Raw genomic sequence first — 23499 nt, forward strand, 5'->3', positions numbered from 1 at the left:
ACAACTCATACCTTTGTTACTGATCGAAATTTTACTTAAGATTACTTGGTTCAACATATTTGCAAACTGCTAAGTCATTGGCATTTTCATATTCTGAGTAAGACAAACAGTAAAGCATCTAACTTCTCATAAGGAAGTTCAGGAGGAAACTTCTTGTTTTTAAACCATTTGTTGTAAGGCAATTTCCACACAGTTTGATTACTCTTTGGATTTGATCAGTGTTTCATGAACATGGGTAAGAACAGAGAACCCGGGATTCCCGGGGCAAGAAAATCTTCCTCTATTCCCCAAACTTCATGTTTCCAAGGAAATATTTAAAAAGAAAAGCAAAGTTTTGCCCTGGGACTTGATGTGGAATCAATGGAAACACAGGGAAGTGGTTCAGCATCTTGTTCAATAGCTGCTAACAGGACGCAGACCTGCCGGTCATCAAAGCAGAGAACGGAGCCCTGAGACTGCTTCTTATGAGGCATTGCTTTGGATGTTCCCTAACTGAGCCCTAAAGGTTTCTTTTTCAAGTTTTCTGATGATATCAGGGAGATAGTTTAATACCTAAAATCTTCTCCGTTTTTTTTTTTTTTTTTTTTTTTTTTTTTGGAGAGGGAGCGAAGGGGGAGGGGCAGAGAGATTTCCAAGCAGGCTCCATGCCCAGCACAGAGCCGGATCCCGGGACCATTAGATTTGACCTGAGCCGAAATCAAGAGTCGGACGCTTAACCGACTGAGCCACCCAGGCGCCCTGCCTGAAATCTTCTTAATAGCAGGAGATAGCTCAGTGCCATCCGTGGCTCATGCTTTTGCATAGGGCCACTGGGAACCTAGAGCTGGCTGCGGCTGAATCCAGAGAAGACAGAACCCAGAGTTCTGGACCAGATCGGTAACGCAGAGGGAAATTAGAGTTTCTCAGTGGGAAGGTTTTAGGGCCCAGGTATACCCGGCCCGGAGCCCTCTCTAATGCTAAATGTCAGACCATCGATCTTTTCTCACAGTCCAAGGGTGAATGAACTTACCTGTAAAATATTCTCCAAATTCTTGTTCTAGCTTAATTGCACGATCATAGGTTTTCTTGGCTTGTTCCTCTGTTAGACGCTTATTCATCTCCCTGGAGAAATGAGGGTTTGTTATTAGAACACACAGGGAATGTGCCAAATCCTTTAAAATGTGTGTCAAAATGAATCCTGCAGGAAGCACAATGTAATCTTACTAGAGGCTTCTTAGTCCTTATTCGGGACTCTTTTTGCTGGAAGAATTTCAGCAACAAGGACACCCTCCCAAGAGCGCTCCCTCCCAGAGGGCAGTCTCTCGGTTTCACACTGGACTGATGCAGAATCTGTCTCTCTCTGACTTCCAGGCACTGGCCCCTGTTCCATCCTCTGTAGTCACATAGGACTAAACCTCTTTCCTCCATGACAGGCACTGGGGTCTTTAAATCAAGTGCTCATATGTCCCTTGAGGCTACCACTCCTTCAGAATAAACTGTCCTACTTCCTTCATCTCTTCTCCCATTGGATGCAATTTCCAAATCCTTGCCTTCCTGGTTACCTGTCCTTGGACTTTGTCCTAGACTGTCTCGACCTCTCTTAAACATGGGGCATAGATTCGAACGAAATCTTCTAGGGGTGGTCAGAGGCAGGGAGAGGAGATGGAGAGGAGGGAGGGGACATCATCACATTCTGTCCCTCAGCACATCTGAGAGAACTAGACTTGACTCTTGGCAGGGTCTGCCATCCCAGGAACCTTTGAATTCTCTACTCCCCATCTTCCCCACGGGCTGCTGTTCATCTTCAGTGTGTAGCAGGAAATGTCTGGAGTGGGGAAATAGAAAGTGCTTCCCGAGAATTCTAGAAAAGGTGACAGGCTCCTCAGGAATGTGCATCTTTCAGGCTGAAGGGGCATTCTGTGGCTCTCCCTGCTCAACTTCTGCAAAGGGCGAGGCATGTCTACAGCAACAAGAGGCCTGAACTGCATCTGTTTGGTTTTTTTTTAAAGATTTATTTATTTATTTGAGAGAGAGAGAAAACGAGTGGGGGGAGGGGCAGCACACTCCCCGCTGAGTGCGGAGCAATCCCATGACCCTGAGATCATGGCCTGAGCGGAAACCAACAGCCGGACGCTGAATAGACTGAGCCACCCAGGCGCCCTGAACTTCATCTGCTTTTATAATCAAATGGCATTAGGATTGGCTGAGGGAGGCATGAATAAATGGACACAGAGAGAATGTAACAATCAAACGTGCTGGGACCAAAATATTTTCAAATAGATTATAAGCAAGTAACCTCCATAGAGAACAAGGATAGAGAATCTTGGTAAGAGGCTCCAGGGTTGACTTGGTTTTGTTGTTGTTCTGATAGGAGAATGGGCTATAAAGGAATTATGCCTGGGACTCTCTCTGTGTCCCTTTCTTTCTGTTAGTCTGTCAACTCTTGGTGTATATAAGTGCAGCTTAATTATTGTAAGATTACTGAAATCCAACCTCAAGGACAAATTGAGCGGGCAGGAAATGGAAAATAACCCAACCTACTGATTCCTAACCAGGGGCAGCTTTATCTTCTCAGGTCCTCTAGGTGGTAACATTTTTTGCTTACCAAACAAACTGTACTTCTTAAATAAAAATTATATTATCTTCCTGTTTTTTTAAATCAAAGACATTTTATTGATCAAAGACTGACAATGCTTGCCTCTGATCATCATATGAATAGAAGCATGGCTGCACTGGGCTGATAAAAGCCTAGCCAAGGGCAGAGGTATTTTGGTTGGCCCACTGGGATGCATCACAGGGGCAAGTAGAATATTGAAAGCACTGCTGCCTTTGCATGCCCCTGAGGAAGCCAGAGACTGGGGTCTGGTTTTAAGCATGTCACTGTGGTTTTAGAGCATGTCACTGTGGCCTGAAGTAATAAAGAGACTTGAGAAGGTAAAAGAGTAAATCTGATGTCAGAACTCAAAGTTTTGGGGTTCTTTAATTTTTTTTAAATTTTTTATTGTTATGTTAATCACCATACATCATTAGTTTTTGATGTAGTGTTCCATGATTCACTGTTTGTGCATAACACCCAGTGCTCCACGCAGAACGTGCCCTCTTTAATACCCATCACCAGACTAACCCATCTCCCCACCCCCCCTCCCCGCTAGAACCCTCAGTTTGTTTTTCAGAGTCCATAGTCTTTCATGGTTCGTCTCCTTGGGGTTCTTTTAAAGCCAACTTTTAGTCAAACAGATTTTCCGTTATACTAAGACTTTCGTAAGGGGCTTATTTGGAAAAAAAAAATTAAAAACTGAAGTCAGACATTAACATGATTCCGGACATGATCTGATGGCTGCAACAGAAAAAAAAAAAAAAGGAATTTCCTGAACTCTTGATGTGGAGATAAACTCATCTTGTCCTAGGGATGCTATCTACGATTCTCCTCCCAAATAGCACTAGTCCTAGAAGCTGTGAGTGGATGTCACCTTTGGGTTCAGAAGATGCTGGTCTAAACCCAGGGATATTTTTCACAAAAAGACAGGGTTATGCTCCAGATGTCAAGAAATCATGTGGCTCTGGATCTTCTTTGACTTCCTCTATGCTAGCCTGTGTTCTCTGAATTCCCTTTGCACTTACTCTAGCCATCACTGAATTTCCATTTTTATCCTCTAACATATCTATGATATCCTTTGTCTCCTTGCCTAACCTGTGAGTTCACTGAGGGCAGAGACCAGGGTTTGTACATCGGCTTGTGTCATGGAGCCTGGCTCAAGACTTCTTTGTTAAATGACTAAGTGAATGAATGAATGGAGGACTAGACAAATCAACATAATTATGATACAGTTGAAGACAGAAGAAAACATGGGCCACCGCGGGAGCAAGAAGGTAAAAGCAGATTGGGGTTGGCAAGGTAAAGAGACACGGGAAAGTTTCCCAATGCCATGGGGTTGGGGTGAGGAACAGGGGTCATGCAGTGGCACTCTATAAAAAGAACACCCCTTTCCTCCACAGCCTTGATTTTATGCTCCTCTGAAGAGTCAGTTATGTATGTGCTAATAAGCTCTGTGGTTTGATGTGGATGATGCACTTGAGAAATACTGTGTGTGATGCTGTATCAAGGCCCAAATGTGACAGTGGCCATGCTTTTGTTCCAGTTGACCTAGCATTCACTCCTCCCCGGGGAGTGGGCAGATCATGCCAGCTTTGGTCCTGAAGTAAAACCCTTGGCAAAGAGGGAACTGGAAAGTAAACATCCAGCGTTTAATAATAAGATCCCATTAGTCTGAATGTCACCATCACGGCACTCGAGACTCATGAATATGGCTGCAGCAAATTATGTCAGGTTCACAGTCCTCGTTGTGGGATCCAGCCATCGGAATGTTTAATTTTCCTTGGTGATAAGTGGCTGTGACAGTGCCCCGAGGCAAAACTAAATAAGTCATCTCGTAGTTGTGGAAGGAAGGAGAACTTCTCCTATGGAGCACCAGATGGGAATATCTCCCACTATCACACTGAAGCACATGGGCAACTGCTGTCTCCCTCAGGCCTCACTTCCCTGGGAAGCCATTTATCCCCCCGCGTATTTATGATGTGAAAACTTATTCTTCTATTTCTGAAACAGGCCTTTAAGATGCTGTTCCCAGGAGGTGAGGGCCATTTTTCTGTTCTTCTTTTTCATGTTAGCATTGCTAATAATATTTATGAGGCTCTTTACAGATTATAAATCACTTTTACATAATGAAATTTATGGTTGCTTAATTTACTCTGTGCACTACCCAACACTGTATTCTAGATGAGGAGAGATTTCAAGCATGCTACCAGGGATAACACTATCAAGAACCAGTATTTTATCATCAACACACATTTTTTCCACCTGCCAACTCTGGGCAAAGCTCTTGACATTATAATTTAACACCTAAATTCTCAGGGCAGAAGGTGCTGTCAGTGACCTCCTGATTTTATTTTTTCACCTTGGTAAGAACTGTTGTCCATCTTTTATTTATGTGAATGTATTCTGCTTTTAAGGCACCTCTCTGGCAATTTCCCCAGAGACTGACTGTGTATTTAACTTAATTCTCTTAGGTTGCAATTCCAGCTGCTGCAGCTTGCTCTGTTTCTTCACTCCTAGACAAGACATGGAAGAGTTGGCTGATACCTTCTGCAAGTAATTGTTTCACCTCTGGGATTAAGTAATTTCTTTCTCTTTGGTTTTTCCATGTGCACTGTTCTCCAGTACTCTGTGGCTCACTTCTGAACCCTGTCAAGCGCTCTAAGATCTCGAGGGCCAAATGGAGGCACATTTGAGCAAAGCTCTTGCCAACAGATACATTGGCATTATCTCTTGTAACCTCATGGAAAAGGTAGTTTATGTGTTTTGTGATGATAAAATAGTTTTATTCCTTTTACAGGGAAGTAACTTGAAATTTTTTACAGTTATAGTGGCTACTGTTTATTGAGTACTTACTATATGCTAAAGACCATATGGGGAGCTTTGTATTCATGATCATGTTTAACCTTTATACCAGCTGTGAGGTATGTATTATTAATGTGCCTAGTTGAGAGGAGAGGAACTAAATCTTAAGGAGGTCAAGCAACTTGCCTGAGGTGACAAAACTGATCAGAGACAAAGGGAAAAACCAAATCTAGCCTGACCGATTTTCAAGTCACTGCCTTTTGACTACTATGGCAGCCTCACGTTTGTATGGGAATTGTCTAGAAAGCAGTGCAACAATTTCTATCAAATTGCCACTGAAAATATGTTACTTTATGGTCTAGTTGTGAATATTTGCCCAATTTGTTTAGCGATTTTGAAGGAAGCTATTTTGCCAGTCCTCTGAAAAATAAAAAGAATCACAAAAAATCCGAGTTATACATTTTTGCCTTATTCATAAACGTGCACTGGTATGGAGCTGTTGGTTTAAGCTATAGATGTGTTACTGCCATGTCACTAAGAAAACTCCCTTTTAAGGTTAGTGGTCTACATACAAGAGGTTTTCATTAAGGAACAGAAGAATTCTATGCTAGAACTAAATGAAATGTCAATAGAAAGAGTCTAAAATATTGTCTGCTCCCTCTGTAAAAACCTACGCATTTAAAAAGATTTACTAATGGAACTGTTTTCAGGAGAAAGAGATAAGCAAAGATGATTGCTTCCTATCATTTGAAAATCAAACCAAACCAACCTACCTTCAAAACAACAAAACAAATCACACACACACACACACACACATGCACACACACATGTGCACACACACAAAACAACTTGTGAAATGAACATAAAAATCAAGAAACATTAGTGAAGACATGTTAGGGAATTACTGATAATATGTCTCTAGTGGTTCAAAAACACTTTCATGTATTTTTTTTTTCCAAAAGGAAATGCTTTAAAAAATCAACAATGGCACTTCTGACTTCTAAGCACTTAGGACCAAGAGCTGTCAGCAATTTGCTGTGTCACATGGAATAGGCGGCGGGTGACAGCCTCCCGTGCCCTCCACTTACATCAGAGGTTCCAGAGATTTGGGCTTAATGAAGATGGCAATCGGATAGAGCTGGGCAACTTGTAACCGCTTGATAGCATTTCCTGACACGTCAAGTATACAGTGTTTGCCCTGGTAGGAAGAGAAGAAAAATATGGAGTTAATCCAGAAAGAATGATCATAATCCAACCAAAACAAACAGACAAACCAAAAAGTAAGTATGTTTTCAAGGAAGGTAAGGGATACTGAATTTCTAATGGTTGAAAAAGGATCACTGCAAAGCATAAATAAAAGTTGATATTCAGGGTCATCACTGATTGCTTTTGATAACTCATCTTTATTACTCCCTTACTAAGTGCCTGCCACGGCAATAGAGATTTTACATGTGTTACCTCAGCTTAATTTTCTTAAATATCTGATGTTTTACAAAAGAAGACGTGTAGCCTTATGTAATATGATTGGGTCCACACTCATGAAGCTCATAAACCATCTCTGAAGATAACTGTCAACAAGAAATCTCCAAATCTACAAGGTAAGTATTACCAGCCACATTTTACGGAAGATAAAACTAAGGCTTAGAAACAATAAGTAACTTGCTCAAAGTCTCAGTGCTAGAAGAACTCAAACCCAAGTCTTGAGCACTGACAGAAGTGTTGGTTGGAATAAGTAGCTACTTCATTGTCTCACCCTGACCAATGTTAAGTCTGGAGTAATGGTAATCATGTGAACTTGGAACAATTCCATAAATACTTGCTGAGTGTTTATATGTATCCTGCCCTGGATATGCTCAGTCCAGTATAGCTAAGGACAGACACAAAAGAGTTACCTTCAATATTTAAATTTCTTGTTTGTTACATGAAAACTCTATTACATACAGCACACCTCATTTAACTGGGCTTCCACTGCAATGAATGCTCAGAGCAAGGAGTTGCTTTATAAAGTATTTCGGGAAAAGTAGATACATTTGGCAAACATCATATTCTAACTCCCAGAGAGAAATGGCCTCATTACCCTGAGGCCAGAAGAACTTTAGAAAAGAAGAGAAAAAGCATTTTGTACAGATAGGAACAGTGCTAAATCAATAATAGGGGATTACAAATTTTCTATAATACCTGCATGAAAACTTAGAGATTGTAGTGAATACTTGGGCTCTTACAGGAGAAACATAATAAGATGGTTCAAACCCTATATCACTTAAGCAATAAATTCCAAGTTTGCTCTCTGTGAAATGCAACAGCTAAACAAAATGTTTATTTATTTATTTGACAGAGAGAGAGAGAGAGAGAGAGCACAAGTAGGCAGGCAGGCAGGCAGAGGCAGAGGGAGAAGCAGGCTCCCCGCTGAGCAGGGACCCCGATGTGGGGCTCGATCCCAGGACCCTGGGATCATGACCTGAGCCGAAGGCAGACGCTTAACCGTAAACAAAATGTTTAAATGCCGTTTGATTATTCACTGGCCAGAACATTTCAAGTTAACAAAGGTTATATTTACATGTTCAAAGAGGAGCATAGATGCAATCATCCAGGAAACTGATTAGAAACACGTGATTTGGCTCAAAGAACCTAACTTTTGAAAGAAAGGAAGAGATGCAGCTTACTGTATTCTCAGATAGACATTAAAATTTCTTGTTTATTTTTTACCAGTACATCAAAAGGCTATGTAAAATCACAACAAATCAACCTAACAAATATTAATTAAAAAACAAATGGGATTGGTTTTTAACTCTTTTCTTTTCTCTCATGAAATTGGCCCTCCGTGTTGACAGGAGATTAGGATCTCTCTATAGGCAGATCTTAGAGCCACACTCAAGTTCCTTCCTATCCTGTTCTCTCTTGAACATTCTCTTCTTTTCCATGTCCTTGAAATTATCAATGGGAAGGAAATGGCAGTATTCACACCGCTTCTAAGTTGGAATTTCTGCCAGCTCTAGGCTAGGCCTTAGCCCTCTTCATCTATCTACCCCTTCACTATGAGTGTCCCAGGTTTTCAGGGCGATAAAATGTAACTCTTGCAAACAAAAAGAATTGAGGACGCTGATTTAAACAACCTAGAGTAATAAAGCTTCCTTAATAAATTCAGTGTTGTTTACTGGGGCCAAAGATAAGTGAGTCAAGGACAAAGTCAATCTCCATAAACTTCAAGCTGTTAATTGCCTTTAGGTTTATAACCCCCTCCTCCCCATGAGTCAGCCAGCATACCTTATTGAGATTAGAACAAAGATTAATGACCTTGCTCTAAAGTCATTCTCTGCTTAAAGGACTTAAAAGGAATATTTAATAAAAGTTTACAACTGCAATCAGGAAAGAGTAATGACCAAAAATGCAGTTTGCCACCTGGAACCTTCTTTAGGGGCGGTATAAGATGATTGGGGGACATACCCTTTCTGCTACGAATCTCACAGACTGCACACTGGTTCCGTATAAGTTGTCATTGTACTGGCCAGCTTCTATAAACTTGTGCTCTTGGATATCTTTCTCCATTTGTTCTCTGGAAATGACAAAGTGATAGTCTCTGCCATCCACCTCATAGTCACGCTTTGGCCTCGTAGTATCTTTATAAAAGAAAAATAATAAAATTAAGGTAATTTATATTCATAAACAGCCTTTACACCTATTTTCTTCCCCACACCCTCAACATAGATATACAAAAATATGTAATATGGAGGACCATGACATAGTAACAGGTACCTGTTACCTGTTAGCCTCCCACTGTACGCAACTACAAAACTAGACAAAGTGTATGGAACAGCCATTGTCAGGCATCAGATGACAGGCAGCCCAGGGCTGTGACCTTGAGACTGGAGAAACACACGAGGGGACCTCTACATTCATTCCACTTCCATTTTCAAGTGGAGGGTCTAGAGGTTACTTAGTGCTAGGAGACACTAGAGTTCAGTCAGAACTGGGTATTTGGTTGAGAACATGGAAAGGCTACTATTTAACATGATTTAATTTAATTAATTAATTAAATTTTTTTTTTTTTTTTTTTTAGAGAGGGAGGCAGGGGAAGGGGCAGGTTCCATGCCCAGCAAGGAGCCCAATGTGGGGCTGGAACTCACAACTCTGAGATGATGACCTGAGCCAAAATTCAGGAGTCAGATGCTTAACTGACTCAGTGGAAAGTCTACAATTTAGAAGGTTACTCTAGATTTATTCTAGACCCACCTTCACAAAGTGTAAAACCAGGTCAGAACTGAAGAAACTGATTTGCCAGTAAATTATTATCAGCCAGAATAAAAACATAATATTCTATAAAGAAAGATAACCAAATCCAGACTCTCAATAACATAGTGTCACAATGTCCAGTACACAATAAAAGATTATGGGACAAACAAAAAAGCAAGAAAATATGTCATAAGCAGGAGGAAAAAAAAGGACAAACAGTAAAAATATATTCAGGGATTTGAAAGATGTGAAATGAGATCATCACAGTTTAGGTGGGACTAAAAGTCATCAATTCTAACCATGGTTAGAGGTGACTGAAGTTCTTAGTAAGAAGAGAAGGGAAAACAATCCTATCAATATAAATAAAAGATGTTAAAATATTTCTAGTCTTTGACTCAGATATTTTCTTCCTAGGAATCTATCTTAAAAAATTATCAAAGCTTCAGATAAAGTTTTATCTTAAAGATATTCATTATATTAATTTATAAATTATAAATAATTATCACATAATTATATTTTAATTATAATTCATAAGAGTGAAAAGGAGAGACAACACAAAATACCCATAAAAGAGGAATGATTATGATGTAATAATCATTTAAAATATTTACATAAAATTTTAAATAATGTTAAGCCAAAAAAATTGTATATATCCAATATGTACCCAGTCAGAGGAGAAAGAGGTGAAACTCTGAAAATATTAACAATGATGTTATCTCTGGATACTCTGAAAGTCTGTATATTTTTAATTTCCTCGCTTAAATTTCTTTTTAGCATTTTCCAGGTTTTGTACAATGAACCTATATTGAGTATCATAAAATAGTGCTATTAATTAAAACAAAAGAAAGCGTGCAAGGTGGAGGGGAAAGTGGGAGTGGTCATTAAGGACTGTCTGGGTTTTTTCTTTCCAAATTGGAGGGACGCACGGGAGGCTGCTATGAATGGAGTAGGGTTTGACTTGATCATTTCTGTCTGGAGTCTTTCTCAAGATAGGCTGTTTGGCAGGATCTGTTCCCAGAGTTCTTGCTGGGAATAGTTTCATGAGATACAGCAATCACTCTAGCTCCCCTCTGTCTCTGCACTTGCACACACTCGACTGTTGCTCTTAGGTATTCTGGGTGACATCTGCAATGCTGAAATATAAGAGACACTTCAAAGCATAAAGCTTCAAAAATGTACAGTGAGAAAGAAAGATTTGTTGGGATAGATTTAAGAGTTCAATTATCTAATAAACTGAAATTCCCTGTGTGTGTGTGTGGGGGGGTCTGTATAAACACACACACACGCACTCACACAGAAACATTTATGTGATGCCGTGGGAGTAGGGGTGAATGGGAAGGTGTAGTATGCATGGGACACAGAGCAGATAGACTCTGATGGGACTATACTCAGTGGGACCAGGAGACCCAATGATCCTCCCTCAGGACAAGAAAGCAGATTACAATCTGGGATGGCCTAGAGGGTAGATGAAAATTTTACATGTCTTCTTGTCTTCACCCTCTCATATCCTGGCACTGTTATCACCCATGGAGAAGGTTGTTTTGTTTTGGGATTGACACGTGGCCCTAAATCATCCTGAGATTATTTTAATACATGGCTTTGTCTCTGATCTCTCTTATTCTATGGGAAGAGATGCTTCAGTGGCATTTCAATCCATTTATAAGAACATACTGATGCCTATCAATAATTCTGTGCTATTTTAAAGGCTATGGGAGTTACAGGATGACAGGATTCATCCTGCCTTCTGCGGGATCACAGTCAGTTTGGAGGATGTATTATACTCACTAAATAGAGAACAATACACAGCAGCACAGATGAGAAGTGTTGAGCAGAGAAAATTGAGATGCTTTCAGATTAAAAAAAAGATGTTCAGATAATAGGTAACTGATAGTGTCCAAATCACTGAAGACACCACTGAGGAACAGAATTACACTTTATCATCTCAAAAGAGGGGGAGCCTTTCTTCCAGCAAAAAGAGAAACGATACTTACGAGGCACACAGGAGCCAAATTTGTCAGGGAATTCAGATATCAAGTCGTCATTGATCCGATCCTTCATGGGGCCCAGGATAATCACTGGCCGGGTATAGTTTACTGCAGAGAGGGAAGGGGAGATGCAAATGAGGGGAAAGACATGAACAGGACGGCACAACTGCTCTGCACAGGTGAGTCTTAAGGTGAAATCACCCAACAGAACTGCTGAGGGCATTACTTCATTGGCTAAGGTGCCCACAAAGCCTGGCAGGAGAAATTGGTGTTTTAACACTAGGTATGTTGGCTGTGCCTACTTTCTGGAATTTTCCAATAGGGAAAAACAACTGCAGTGTCTGTCAATGAAAAGAAACGTTTGGAGGGGTTTTGCTTGCTCTTAGGTTATGCCTACACAATGTCAAAACAACTAAGGAATTTCGTCAATTGAGTGGGAGAAAAAAGATTCCAAAGCAGCTGTCTGGCCATTGTTTAGATAATGACTTTAAGAAGTAATTGTTAGTATAATGACACCTTATGTTTTTTTATAATTTCTTTTCCTCAGCTCAGAATACTCTCTATTCTCTCCTGGGGTTTTCCCAATTCCTTTGTAACATGAGGGTAGAAGGAACTCTAAAGTCCATTTGGTATAACTCCTCCTCTGATGCTTGAATCGTTCTGCAATATCCTTGTCAATAGCCATTAGCCTCTGTATAAATGCCTCCTAGAAAAAGAAATGGAGCAGCCCCAAGGATGACTTGTATCTTAGGACAGGTCTGATAGAAAGCCTTTCTCAATACTCAGCTGACATCAGTCTCCCAGGAGATTTTTATCCATTTGTCCTGTAGGTGGGGCTCTGTAGTGATTCCACTGAGCTCCTTCCACTCAGGACCACTCATCTGGAGGGCTGCCCCATCCTCCTGGGAGCCGCCCCTGCCCATGCTTAGCAGGGAAGTTGTTTGTGCCAAAGAGAGAGCAGGGTCTGGTCTGGGGACAATGGAGTATTAAGCAGAGTTTATCCTCCTTAGTCCTTCACTCTTTGGCTCCTCTAATGGTGTCACCCGATATGGCCTGGAAATCAGGAACCAGAGCATGCTGGGAAACTTACTTTCCTGCCTTGTGACAGGCTCATAAGAAAGAATGAAGTCTTCTTGCCCTCCTGAGAAGAGAAGAAAAGAAAATTACAGTGAACTAACAACCAGTCATATCCCACAGATCCCAGCTACAAGCCCTGCTCTGAAACACAGGAAGCAGACACAGTTCAGGGTTCATTTTCCTTGCTCTTTCCTTGAATCTTTCCAAAAATCCCTCCATCCTCATAAAACTCCAGCACTAGGATAGTATCATGTTCTCAATGGTTATAACTTAAGTCATGAGAGAGACCAGCTACCTGCAATTCATCAGGGCAGTGACCTATGAGACTGCCTTCTGTCTGACACTGAGAAGTGGAGCCCCTGTTACTTACACTTAAAATGAAACCATTCAGTTCAAGGAGAGGACCCATCCAATAGTTTGCTGCCACATCATTCAGAATTTCTGGACCTTTTATCTCATCTTCTATTTTATTTCCCAAAGCAGCACATTGTCCAAAAGCAAGTGTCTGCTGGGTTCATTTACGTTACAAAAACTTCATCAGCATATACCACAGGACACTTGAGATTTTATTCTACTGTTAATTCATCAGGAAAATGCTGGGTCAGTTCAAGAAGATAAAAAATTTGAGGAGGACCCTAAATCACTGATCAGAATTGCTACTAAATCTAGCCTTCCAACTTTGGAAAGAGAACTGAGGAAGACAATGTAGCAAAAGTGTCAGTGCCTCCAATGACATTTACTACAAGCCTTCTGATTCACAGGAGGCCTCGAGTCAAGTTAATGAACTGGGCACGAGATTAGCCTGATTCAGCTGTGACCCCAGAGGATCTACTCTTTTCTTTTTTTTAAAAAAATATTTTATTTATTTATTTATTTGAGAGAGAAAGAATGAGAGATAGAGAGCACAAGAGGGAAGAGGGTCAGAGGGAGAAGCAGACTCCCCGCTGAGCAGGGAGCCCGATGCGGGACTCGATCCCAGGACTCCAGGATCATGACCTGAGCTGAAGGCAGTCGCTCAACCAACTGAGCCACCCAGGTGCCCGGATCTACTCTTTTCTTTGCATCAGGCCCAGGCCTGACTGTGTTTTGATAGGGAAACAGTTTAGGGATATTGGAAAGGACTTCCTGTATGCTGTTCTATAGAGGAATGTTATGGGAGGTAGTATTTCCTGAAACCAAAGGGCAACACAACTGGTTGCTTTATCTGCTCATCCCCCTTGAAACACATTCCATCTGCCAATGTGCTCCTCCCTTAGCAGACAGCACCAGGAAAGGTGAGTTAATTTCATAAAAGGAGTTAATAATACAGACAGTTTTGATAATGACAACTAATTTGGGGAAATTAGGCAATATATGGATAAAGCTGTGAAGTACAGATGTCTTCCCTGGACCCAGGTAGCTGGGATGGGGTAGGGTGAGAGTGTCTTACTTTTTTCAAGTGTGAGAAATGGCCCCAAGTGGAGTATTAAGCAGAGTTTATCCTCTCTCCTCACCCTTATGCAGGCTTACTCTGAGAATGGCACAGCTAGGCTAGGCTACTTCATCATGGCATGGAGAATGAGCCTTGAGGTTCCTTCTCAGTGACGTCTACTCATGGCTGCTCCAAGAATGTTCAGGGACTTTTCTACATCTGGGGTTTGGTATGTGAGTAGTCAGAGTCACAATTGTTTTTTTTTTTTTTTTTTAATTTGGGAAAATATGATTCCCTTTAATAAACTAAACAGCTGAAATTTGCAGAGTCTAGGCCAAAAAATAATGAAGGTGATTGAGTGCTAAGATCCAGTTATCTAAAGCCTGAGATAAGGTAGAGGTCATAGGAACTCAGAAGGTAAGCGTAAAAATGGCTGGGGACAAAGTATAGCTTTAGGGCTAGAAACATGGCTGACTAGTACTGTAGTGTTTGTAACTTCACAGGGAAATCTTTATGGACTGACTAATATGTGAGAGGAGCATCCTGAGCACAGGATAACAAAGCTTTTAAACATCAGGAGATACTTATGCCTCTCTACTAGACTGGGGATTCCATAAAGGCGAGGACTGGCTTTCATTTACCATGTCATCTCCAGTGCTCAACATAGAGAAAAATGTCAATGAATTTGCATTCTGATTTTAGTGGTAGGAAATGGGATGACTAATGAGGCCAAAGATAGGTTTTCCTTTGTGTTTCTGTCCGTATGCTTTCACTTTGGGAAGTGTGGTTTTCTCTAAATAAATTTAACACGTCATGTTCCCATAGGAATCTTTTTCCAATGTCCTTACAAATCATTCTGATGGGATATTCTAAGGCAGACCTTAAATAAGATATTCGGTGACAGTAGGTTTCGTTTGTGATTCAGAAAACTAGGACAAAGCAACACAGCTTTGGTTAACTTTGTTGGAGAGTTCTGTAGTTCTTTTGTTTATCCGTTGCTTTTGGGTTTACTTTCTAACTTACAAAGGGCACTGGTTCTTGTTCAGAGCAGGAAGACTGGCAGATCGCAGTGGCAGCATCCTTATGTCAAGGCCCATCCCACTTCTAAAGACCCTGTGACAGTCAGGTACTGCATTAGGAGTACCTGACCCGCAGGGGAGCTGGGGTGGATGGGATTATGTCGTAGCTGTGATCTCAGCACCTTAAACCCATTTTTCCTTTCATGTTCGGGAATGAAAAGCCCTATGGGTAATGTGAAGGAGACTAAGAGGAGGAGGGGGGGAAAAAAGCCACAGCAATGAAGGAAAGATAATTCTGTACGGCCATAAAGGGCTTTCACATCCATTATTTTCTGTTTTTCACAGTTATTTCTGTTGAGGTAAGTGCTCTGATGACCCCACTTTATATATGAAGGAGCTGAGGCTCAGAGGTGTTAATGGGGCTTGTTTTCTCAGTCAGGAAGTAGTGGAGTCAAGATTTAAAACCACATCTTTTTTGACTCCTCGTTGAAGAGTCGGCAAGAGATGGAGAATTTTCTGATGGGGCTAGGATGTAGGGGCAGACCTTACCAATGAACAAAGAATGGGTGGCAGAGAGTGGAGCTGAACCCAAGGCAGAGTCACTGGGTGGCTGGAAGGGGCTCCATCTGTAAACACCAACTGGTTTTATTTTTTTTTTAAATGCTGCTGTGTCATCTCTATACAAGAGTCATCCTTAGTAGTTTTTCTATTTTTTGCTCAGGAGGTGTTGGCACTTAGAAATAACAGCTGACAAAAAGTTACAAACTATTACTTGGTCTTGTTTTGGCAAGTGCATGGCTGGAAGTGGGAGAGCAGCAGTGCTGGGTGCAGACAGCGGCAGCTGTGGGAGAGTTAGAGGAGGCGTCTGCCAACAGTCTCCACCGGACCCTCTGTGTCTGAACTGGAAGCAAGTCACAATAGGAGGGATTCAGAGGAAGACCCTCCTATGTCCAGATGATAGAGAAAAGCAACTTGGTGTTCTTTAGGAATTTTTGGAAACTAGAAAAGACAGAGGAGGGAAGGGAAGCCCAATGGCAGTACATTTAATGTCCTAAATGTAGTGTTTCGTGCCTGCATTGGATGATTTTTAAGAAGAAATTAGGTTCTTAGAGGCATAGAATGTTAGCTCTAAGAAAGGGCTTGGAACTCATGGGGTTCATAGACAGCGAGTATGTGGCACGTGGTGTCACTCCCCCATTCCACGCCCTTGGTGGACACCACAGATTGATCACTGCCCACATTACCACTGGGCCTCAACCTGGCCTCGGTACTTTTCAGTACAATTCTTCTGGCAGCTATTACCCATCGGTCAGAGCTGGGATCTTGGTTCAAATCTGCTTGCCATCTGTGCTCTAACTCAAGCTACTCAATAGACATAGGAGAAGACTGAGGTTCAAAGACGATGAGTGATTTCTTCAAGGTCACATCGTAAATTAGTGTTTCAGTGTCTCCATAGGATGTTCAGAAGATTAAATCAGTTAACGTACATAGAACTCTTAAAACCGGGCTTAGCGCACAGTTAATGTTACATAAAGGTTTCTGCTTGTATTGATAGGTGGTATGGAATAGTTGAAATGTACAGGATAAAACATGAGGAGGCTGGTATTACAGACTGTCGGGAAGAGTGACAACGTAAGGAATTCAGAAGCAAAATATCTCAACTGGTCTTCCAGAGTGCCACCATATTGTGATCTCAGCACCTTAAACAAGCTTTAGCTTCCTCATCTGTAAAACTGAGCATTAACATGAGATATATCTCATAGTTTTGTTGCAGAAATCAAATAAGAAAATGGATAATGAAAAATTGCTTTGTAAAGGCTAAAGAACTAGAGAAAATACAAGGGCCACACTTTAACACAGCAGAGAAAGGAGAAGAATATGGGCATTACTTGGACAAATTCCAATGGAAAAGTTTTGGGTCTCCTCTTATCAGCACTCAATTCCACTCAGATCGTTCCTTCAAGGTCTGTGTTTTGAAACTCTTACTTAACCGATGAACACCAATAGGTTAGAAAGATAATCATCAGTTCCCCAGTACCCATCATGATATAAAGAACTTTGTGAGCTTTGAGGAAGGCAGGTCTCAGCTGCAGAGGTCTGCAGTCTTCATTATACCTATATTGTCTATTACTGTGTCCTAATACAAGGACATCTGAAAGCTAAGATATAAAAACAACCACAAACACAAGCCTGTACTGTACGACTTTGTTGACAGAGAGAAATCTGGAATTAGTCCATAATTAAGATAGTTTTGAGGGGGTATTTTGCATAATTATACAATGTGCACTGTAATTAACTGCATTTTAGCTAGTGCTCGATATAGTTGGACTTTGAAAAGTTCTATTTTATAATATTGAGATGGTGCAGGAAAGGTCTGGGCTGTTTATTAGAAATTGAGGTTTGTGTAAGTATGTGTGCGTATCTCAGGAAACGTATGAGGCTTTCAGTTAAGGTGGTCACAACACGTAATTCCAGGATGCAGTGTGAATTGTCCTTCTGGAGCTACGAGACATAGTGGTCTGGGGCTTTGTTTCTAACCACTGACCATTTTTTAAAGCACTGTGTCCCAGAGTGGCCATGGAATGGTTCTAAGAGTGAAAAATAACACCTGGACGTCAGTGGGAAAGGGGCTTTTTAGTCTTTGTTTATACTGCTCGTCAGAAAATATGAAAGTTTGTCATAATTACAGCAAAACCCAGGAATTCAACAGAAAAATGCAGCCTGTGTTGATTTCAAAATGGTAATTTTCTGGAAACCACATCTGTTCCAAGTCTCTGGGTCTTTTTTCATGCCACTGCCCTGCCTGGAGAGTTTCTTCCTCAACCTACCTATAGCTGGCACGCACCTCATGTTTCCACAGCTCAGCTCAAAGGGCACTTCCTCTCTGAAATCATCTTGGAAGCCCCTACTATTCTTGAACCAGATTTCTACCTTAGAAACTGCTGCATGTTGTGCATTTTTGTTGGTGTTGTTGTTTGTTGATATCTCTCCCCACTGTGTGTGTGCTGAGTTCTAGAGTTGGTTGATATTCATACTGGGTCTCATGGTGCCTTTGAAGAGAGCATGATATATGGTGCATGCTGAATGAATAAAGAAATATTCCTCTATAATTCCTCTTATTTCCATCCTGGGGAAAGAAATACCATTTTTTCCCTTTAAGCTATGACAAAGGCTGTTTTCACTTTCATTCATTTGTAAAGAAAGCAATCTGAGTGGCTGATTGGTAACCTCAGATGAGATCCCAACCAAGGCTGATCACTGGACTCCACATTCGCTCTTATAATATCATGGAGTCCAGTTCCAATTTTCCTCTCTTCTCATAGATAATTCAAGCTGCTGGCAAGTGTTTCTTTTACTCACTCAGTAAGTATTCATGTGCACCTACTATTTAATAATGAAGAATTATTGATGTCATCTTAGAGCATCACTACCAAAACCCCTGTAAGCTGCTGAAAGCCTTGGCCCAGTTTTTCTAACTTAATGATTCTGGGAAGAACATTCCTACCCATGAAAGAGAAAAGAGGGGCCTCTAAAAAGGATTTCCAAAGGAAAAGGGGGTTCTTGTATATACTTTCCATAAAAAGAACTGAAAGAACACATTATGATGTTTCTCCTCTCTATACTTGTGTCTGCAGGATAGAAGCACAATACTTAAGGCTGAATATCAAAGAAACTAGGGCCATTGGTCCCACGAAACCCAACAAACAAGTTCTATTTTTCCTTATACTAAATTGAGGGTACCTCACGTGTCAGGAAGGCAATCTTTGGTCACTTCTTCTTGGCCTGGTGTCTGTTTTAAAGTTAAAGGAAGGGAAGGGGGAGGCAAGTGTTTTGCCAAGCTGGGATAATCATAAAATTATAAGAGTGGGAAGAATGCAAAAATGTGAAGGATCATGTTGAGAACAAAAACCCTTTGATTCCTGTCACCAAGAAGACTTGTCATTCTGTTGAGGAAGAAAATTAGGTGGTTTTCATATTATTTGATTGATGGAGGGAATCTCATCACATTTCTTTTTTTCCCCATTTCATTCTGCACTATGTTTCATCTTCCTCCTCTGGCCCCTACCTCCATCTGCCGCCTTTCCTCTTTCGTGCTTTTTTCTATTTGCTACCAATCTGATTCTATGGAGCCTTTCTCAAAATCCACATTGAATTTGTCATATTCCAAGAATACCTTTTGGCACTCCACCACAAAAAAAGCATGGTGTTATAAACTACCATGCTGTAATGGAAGAACAAAAACAGAAACTCTTCTAGTTTTTAATTAATACGCTATTCAAGGGGGGTTAAAAACCCCAAACCAATTTCTGTCATGGTGGTTGTGGGTCAATCAATCGTATTGGGCCTGCACTTTTCTAATATCCTCAGGAATCACTTTTTGAGTAACCCATTTCACTAAGGAGGACAAAAAATATTATAGAAGTTGTAAGAATCCCCGTGGTAATGTGTACCTATGGTAGTCACCAAAACCCAGGAAGTAGGTGGTGAGAAACCACAAGAATGCATCAAAGGGATGTGCTTGGTGTTTGGTGAATATTTTTATACACTAAGCAAATGGCTTGAGGTGACCAAACAAAGACAAAGACCAGGAATGATTTTTAGTTACCTACCTTTTCAGAAAGTTAAGCTTTTTGATCCAAGATTTGTTCACTTTAAAAAAAAAAAAGTTCCTTCACCATTAGAGGATGAAACTTTTTCATCACTTCCCAACCATCAGAAATATAAAGTTAGATATATCATAGCATCTGCTTTCGAATATTAATCAAGGAGAGAAGAGATAAAAAAGTTCACATTCAATTTAAAAGGAACACTGTAATTTTGCAAGATTTCTCTTGGAGAGGGAAGCTGGCAACAGAAAGAAAAAGGCAAAATGAGAAGGAAAATAAAACCATGATGACTTTTCAACCACCCTGCAGGGAGTTTTAATTATTTTAGGGGGCTGAATGTCCAAGTCCGCCAGGCTGAACTTTCCCCCCACCTTCTCTGGGAGAACTGCCCCATCAGGCCACAGCCAACTGAGGTTGGAACTGTTTCTGGTTTTCAGCAAGCCCGCTATTGCTTGCACCATCACAGAGGAGCCCACAGACGACCCTAGTGTTTTTGTATCCTTCCACATCACGTGACAATTTCACGTCAAGCCATTTGCTTTGGATGAGGATGATAAAGGGCAGCAATTGAAACACAACAAGAGCAAAAATTGGAAATGACCAGCACAGGCAATGGAGCAATTGCAAAGAAAAGAACCACAAACCAAAGCAGTAACTTACGGTAGCTACTTTCGCTATCGCTGGCATTAGAGGAGACATGTTCTGCAAGAACAGCACAGCAAATTAAAGAAATACCAAGCACTGGAGAGCAGCCAGAACGTGAAAGAATAACACTCATGCAAGGCTACTACAAGTGTAAGCGGGAGGCATGGGGAAAGGCTGCAGAAGAGGTGGCATTAAGAAAACTCAGATAAGATACAAAAGATGAAAACTTTATCTCCACGAGTTATAGGAAGCTACTACTTGATTGCTGGGTCTTCTTTTTAGCAAACAGCAAAGTACCTTTAATTACAAAAAAATATAGAATGTCAACCTAAGCACTTTTCTTTTTACGCATACTTTGCCCCGTTCCCATGGCCCTAATTTTCCAGTTTCATGTGACTCAGCTGGATGTTTCCTGACTCTTAAGTTCAGAAGCTTCTGGTGTGTAGGCACCGTTTGCTTACAAGCTTTTTGTTTCTCTGTGGTAGCCTTTAGGCATTTTGCAGGAATATTGTATTTCAGATTGCCAGGTGGTCCTTGGGACCCCATGAAATTTATTTCTATGTAAATACTTCTTAAACAAATTCTCAGGATGAAAAGGGACTGTTGAGAATTTTTGCTGCTTCAGTGAGTGAGGAGAAAATTTTAGAGGAAGAAATGAGTTGCTGAAAAATGGTTTATGAATCAGTTCAATATTTTCTTGATTTTATTTCCAGATTCTTCCTTGGACAGCTATTAGGTTCTGGAGGAATGAAACAGGCAGGGGATAAATGGTCTGATACCAAGCACAGGTCCTGGCATGAAGTATGCTTTTAATTCATGTTGAATAACTTGCTTGTATGGTGATATTTCAAAATTTTTTTAAAAAAAATACAGTTTAGCTAACATAACAGGGATGTGTATGCCAGAATTAGAGCTTTTATTTCCAAAAATCATTTCATTTGTACTCTGTATGAAGTTATAGAAGATAAATTCATTAACTTATCAAGTCCTTTGTATATCAGGTTAATTAAATGAAGAATATATGACTGATTTCTGAAGCTCATTACCAATAACTGGGCTTTTAAAAAGTGGCAACTTGTTCATTTTTAGAAAATGGAAAGAATATAGAACATTATTCTCTCTCTCATAGTAAAAAGTACTTTAAAATGTATTTCATATTATAGATTCTCACCAATTGGATGGATTAGTCTTTTTTTTTTTAAAGCTTTATTGAGGTATATTTGACAAATAAATTATAATACTTTTAAAGTGAACAATGTGACGATGGGATATGGTATATGTCGTGGAAGGATTCTCACAACTGAGTTAATGCATCCTGGAAGGATTAGTTTTAGAGAATGAAACTAAGGAAAAGCAAAACATGGGCTAAAATCATAGGAGTCATTTATCTTTGTGTTGCTAATTTAGGCACACACTTTACAAGTGCAGAGGGTATTAGGGAAAGAAGTGTGAATGACCTAGGGCAAATTTGTTTTCTGTTGTTGAAAAAAAGTCAAGGGACACACCCAACAAAGGTGTATCTGCATATACGCGATTATCTTAAGTACCTTGAATTGGCGATGACAGGGTTTTTTGGGTCTTTTTGTTGTACTTGTTTTTTTTTATTTTTTTTTAATTTTAAAATAACTGAGAATAAAGTTATGCTATCTATGTGGTGTTTTACTTAACCGATCTCTCTTAGTATCAAGATATTGTATCACAGAATTTTCCCATTTTGTAGGTAAAGAGAAATTTGAAAATATGTTCCAGCTAAAGTCCAAACGATGGTTAATGATAGCATTAATTGGCAAATAACTTTACCTACTGAAATCTGTTCAATTTTTAAAAAAGCAAAACAAACATTTGCACATTCTGGATTTAAAAGGTCATTTTTGACATTCTAATAGCAACTACTTTTCAGTGATATTCATTTATTCACAATATATTAAAATGATTCTCCGCACCCCGCCCCCATTGAAAATCTAGAACCTGGTGGTACTTGATGCTATCCAGATAATGTTGAGATCAGTATTTGAACTTCAGCCACTAATTCAAGAAAAATTTCATGACATATGCCATAGAGAGACTCAAAGATAAAGTTTTCATCTTTAAAAAGATCAGTAGTTACTCTTGATCAAATTTTGTTTTCTATATCTATATCTAAAAAAAAAGTCCAAATTAACAATCTGAGGGATGAAGCATATCATTACACAGGGTTAAGAAACAGCTCTTGAAAACAAAGTCCAGCTCAATGCTATTTTGTTTTATACAAATGAAATGAACAACTTCTAAAAATATTGCCCATAGCTGTTAAATTAAAATAAAACAAAATAAACAAAAAAATGAGCATGTGATACAGTTGCAAAAGACACAAACTATTCTTATTTAATTGGTGCCTACACAACGGAGTTAGTGTTAAAGAGAGAAAAATCATAGCATAGTATATTAACACAGGATTATTAATTTTTATTGCTTAGTGCAACGAGACACAGACTAAAGGCATTAATAACTAGAAAAGTTAAAGGTTTAATATACTTTATTTTGCAGTCTATACTATAAAACAAAGACCTGATTATGTAATGCCACTAATAAATGACTGATAGAAAAACATATTAATACATATCTAAAATTTTATCATACAAACGTTTCAAGCAGGATCACTGCAAGTCAGAGAAAAAAATCAATCATAGTTAATAACAAAGAATTATCCATGGAAGATCAAATAGCTTAATGTTTATTTTTTGAGAAGGCATGTTCCCTTTGACAATAAAATAGCTCCTTTACTACTAGCAAAGTATGACCCAATTATGGAAGTTGGCAAGGTCATTAAATATTTCTGGCTATCAAGGCAGAAGAAAGGACGTAAAGTACATTTCTACTCTCTTGTTCTAGAACATTTAGCTCACCCTTTCTTTCAACATGGCTTCTTGCTCTCTGGGAGGTGTTAGGCGGCAGAGCAAGGGATGCCGTGGTTGGCATCATGACCATGTTGGCCACATCACATGGTCAGAAAGGGCAGGTGTGAACTGCAACAGAAGTTACAGTGCCTGACACACTTGGCTTTTAAATGCTGACATGCAGAACAAAACGGTTGAAATTACTCTGTAGGAGCATTCACAGCTAGGTAACATAAAACTCGTATCTTGTGCATGCTAGGAGTGAAAGGCCC

The 23499-nt window shown here is 40.0% G+C and overlaps 1 protein-coding gene across 24 annotated transcripts in view; it reads right to left on the bottom strand.

Moving 5' to 3' along the window:
• DLG2 (discs large MAGUK scaffold protein 2) overlaps window positions 1-23499 on the bottom strand; it is a 2181535-nt gene that overhangs the window by 5807 nt on the left and 2152229 nt on the right. For 22 of the 24 annotated variants that reach the window (XM_073879808.1, XM_073879806.1, XM_073879810.1 and 19 more), the window contains 5 exons: window positions 12683-12733; window positions 11599-11700; window positions 8822-8994; window positions 6466-6575; window positions 1010-1101 (listed from right to left, as the gene is read on the bottom strand). In XM_073879808.1, the coding sequence (XP_073735909.1) occupies window positions 1010-1101; window positions 6466-6575; window positions 8822-8994; window positions 11599-11700; window positions 12683-12733 (528 nt within the window). Of the gene's footprint in view, window positions 1-1009; window positions 1102-6465; window positions 6576-8821; window positions 8995-11598; window positions 11701-12682; window positions 12734-20366; window positions 20409-22974; window positions 22991-23499 lie in introns of those variants that run through there. The other 2 variants (XM_073879828.1, XR_012374525.1) reach the window with 2 other exon arrangements.

The sequence above is a fragment of the Callorhinus ursinus genome, unplaced genomic scaffold, assembly GCF_003265705.2.
Source record: "Callorhinus ursinus isolate GAN/ISIS: 27379988/994484 unplaced genomic scaffold, GSC_fseal_2.0 scaffold35, whole genome shotgun sequence".
NCBI classification, from domain to species: Eukaryota; Metazoa; Chordata; class Mammalia; order Carnivora; family Otariidae; genus Callorhinus; species Callorhinus ursinus.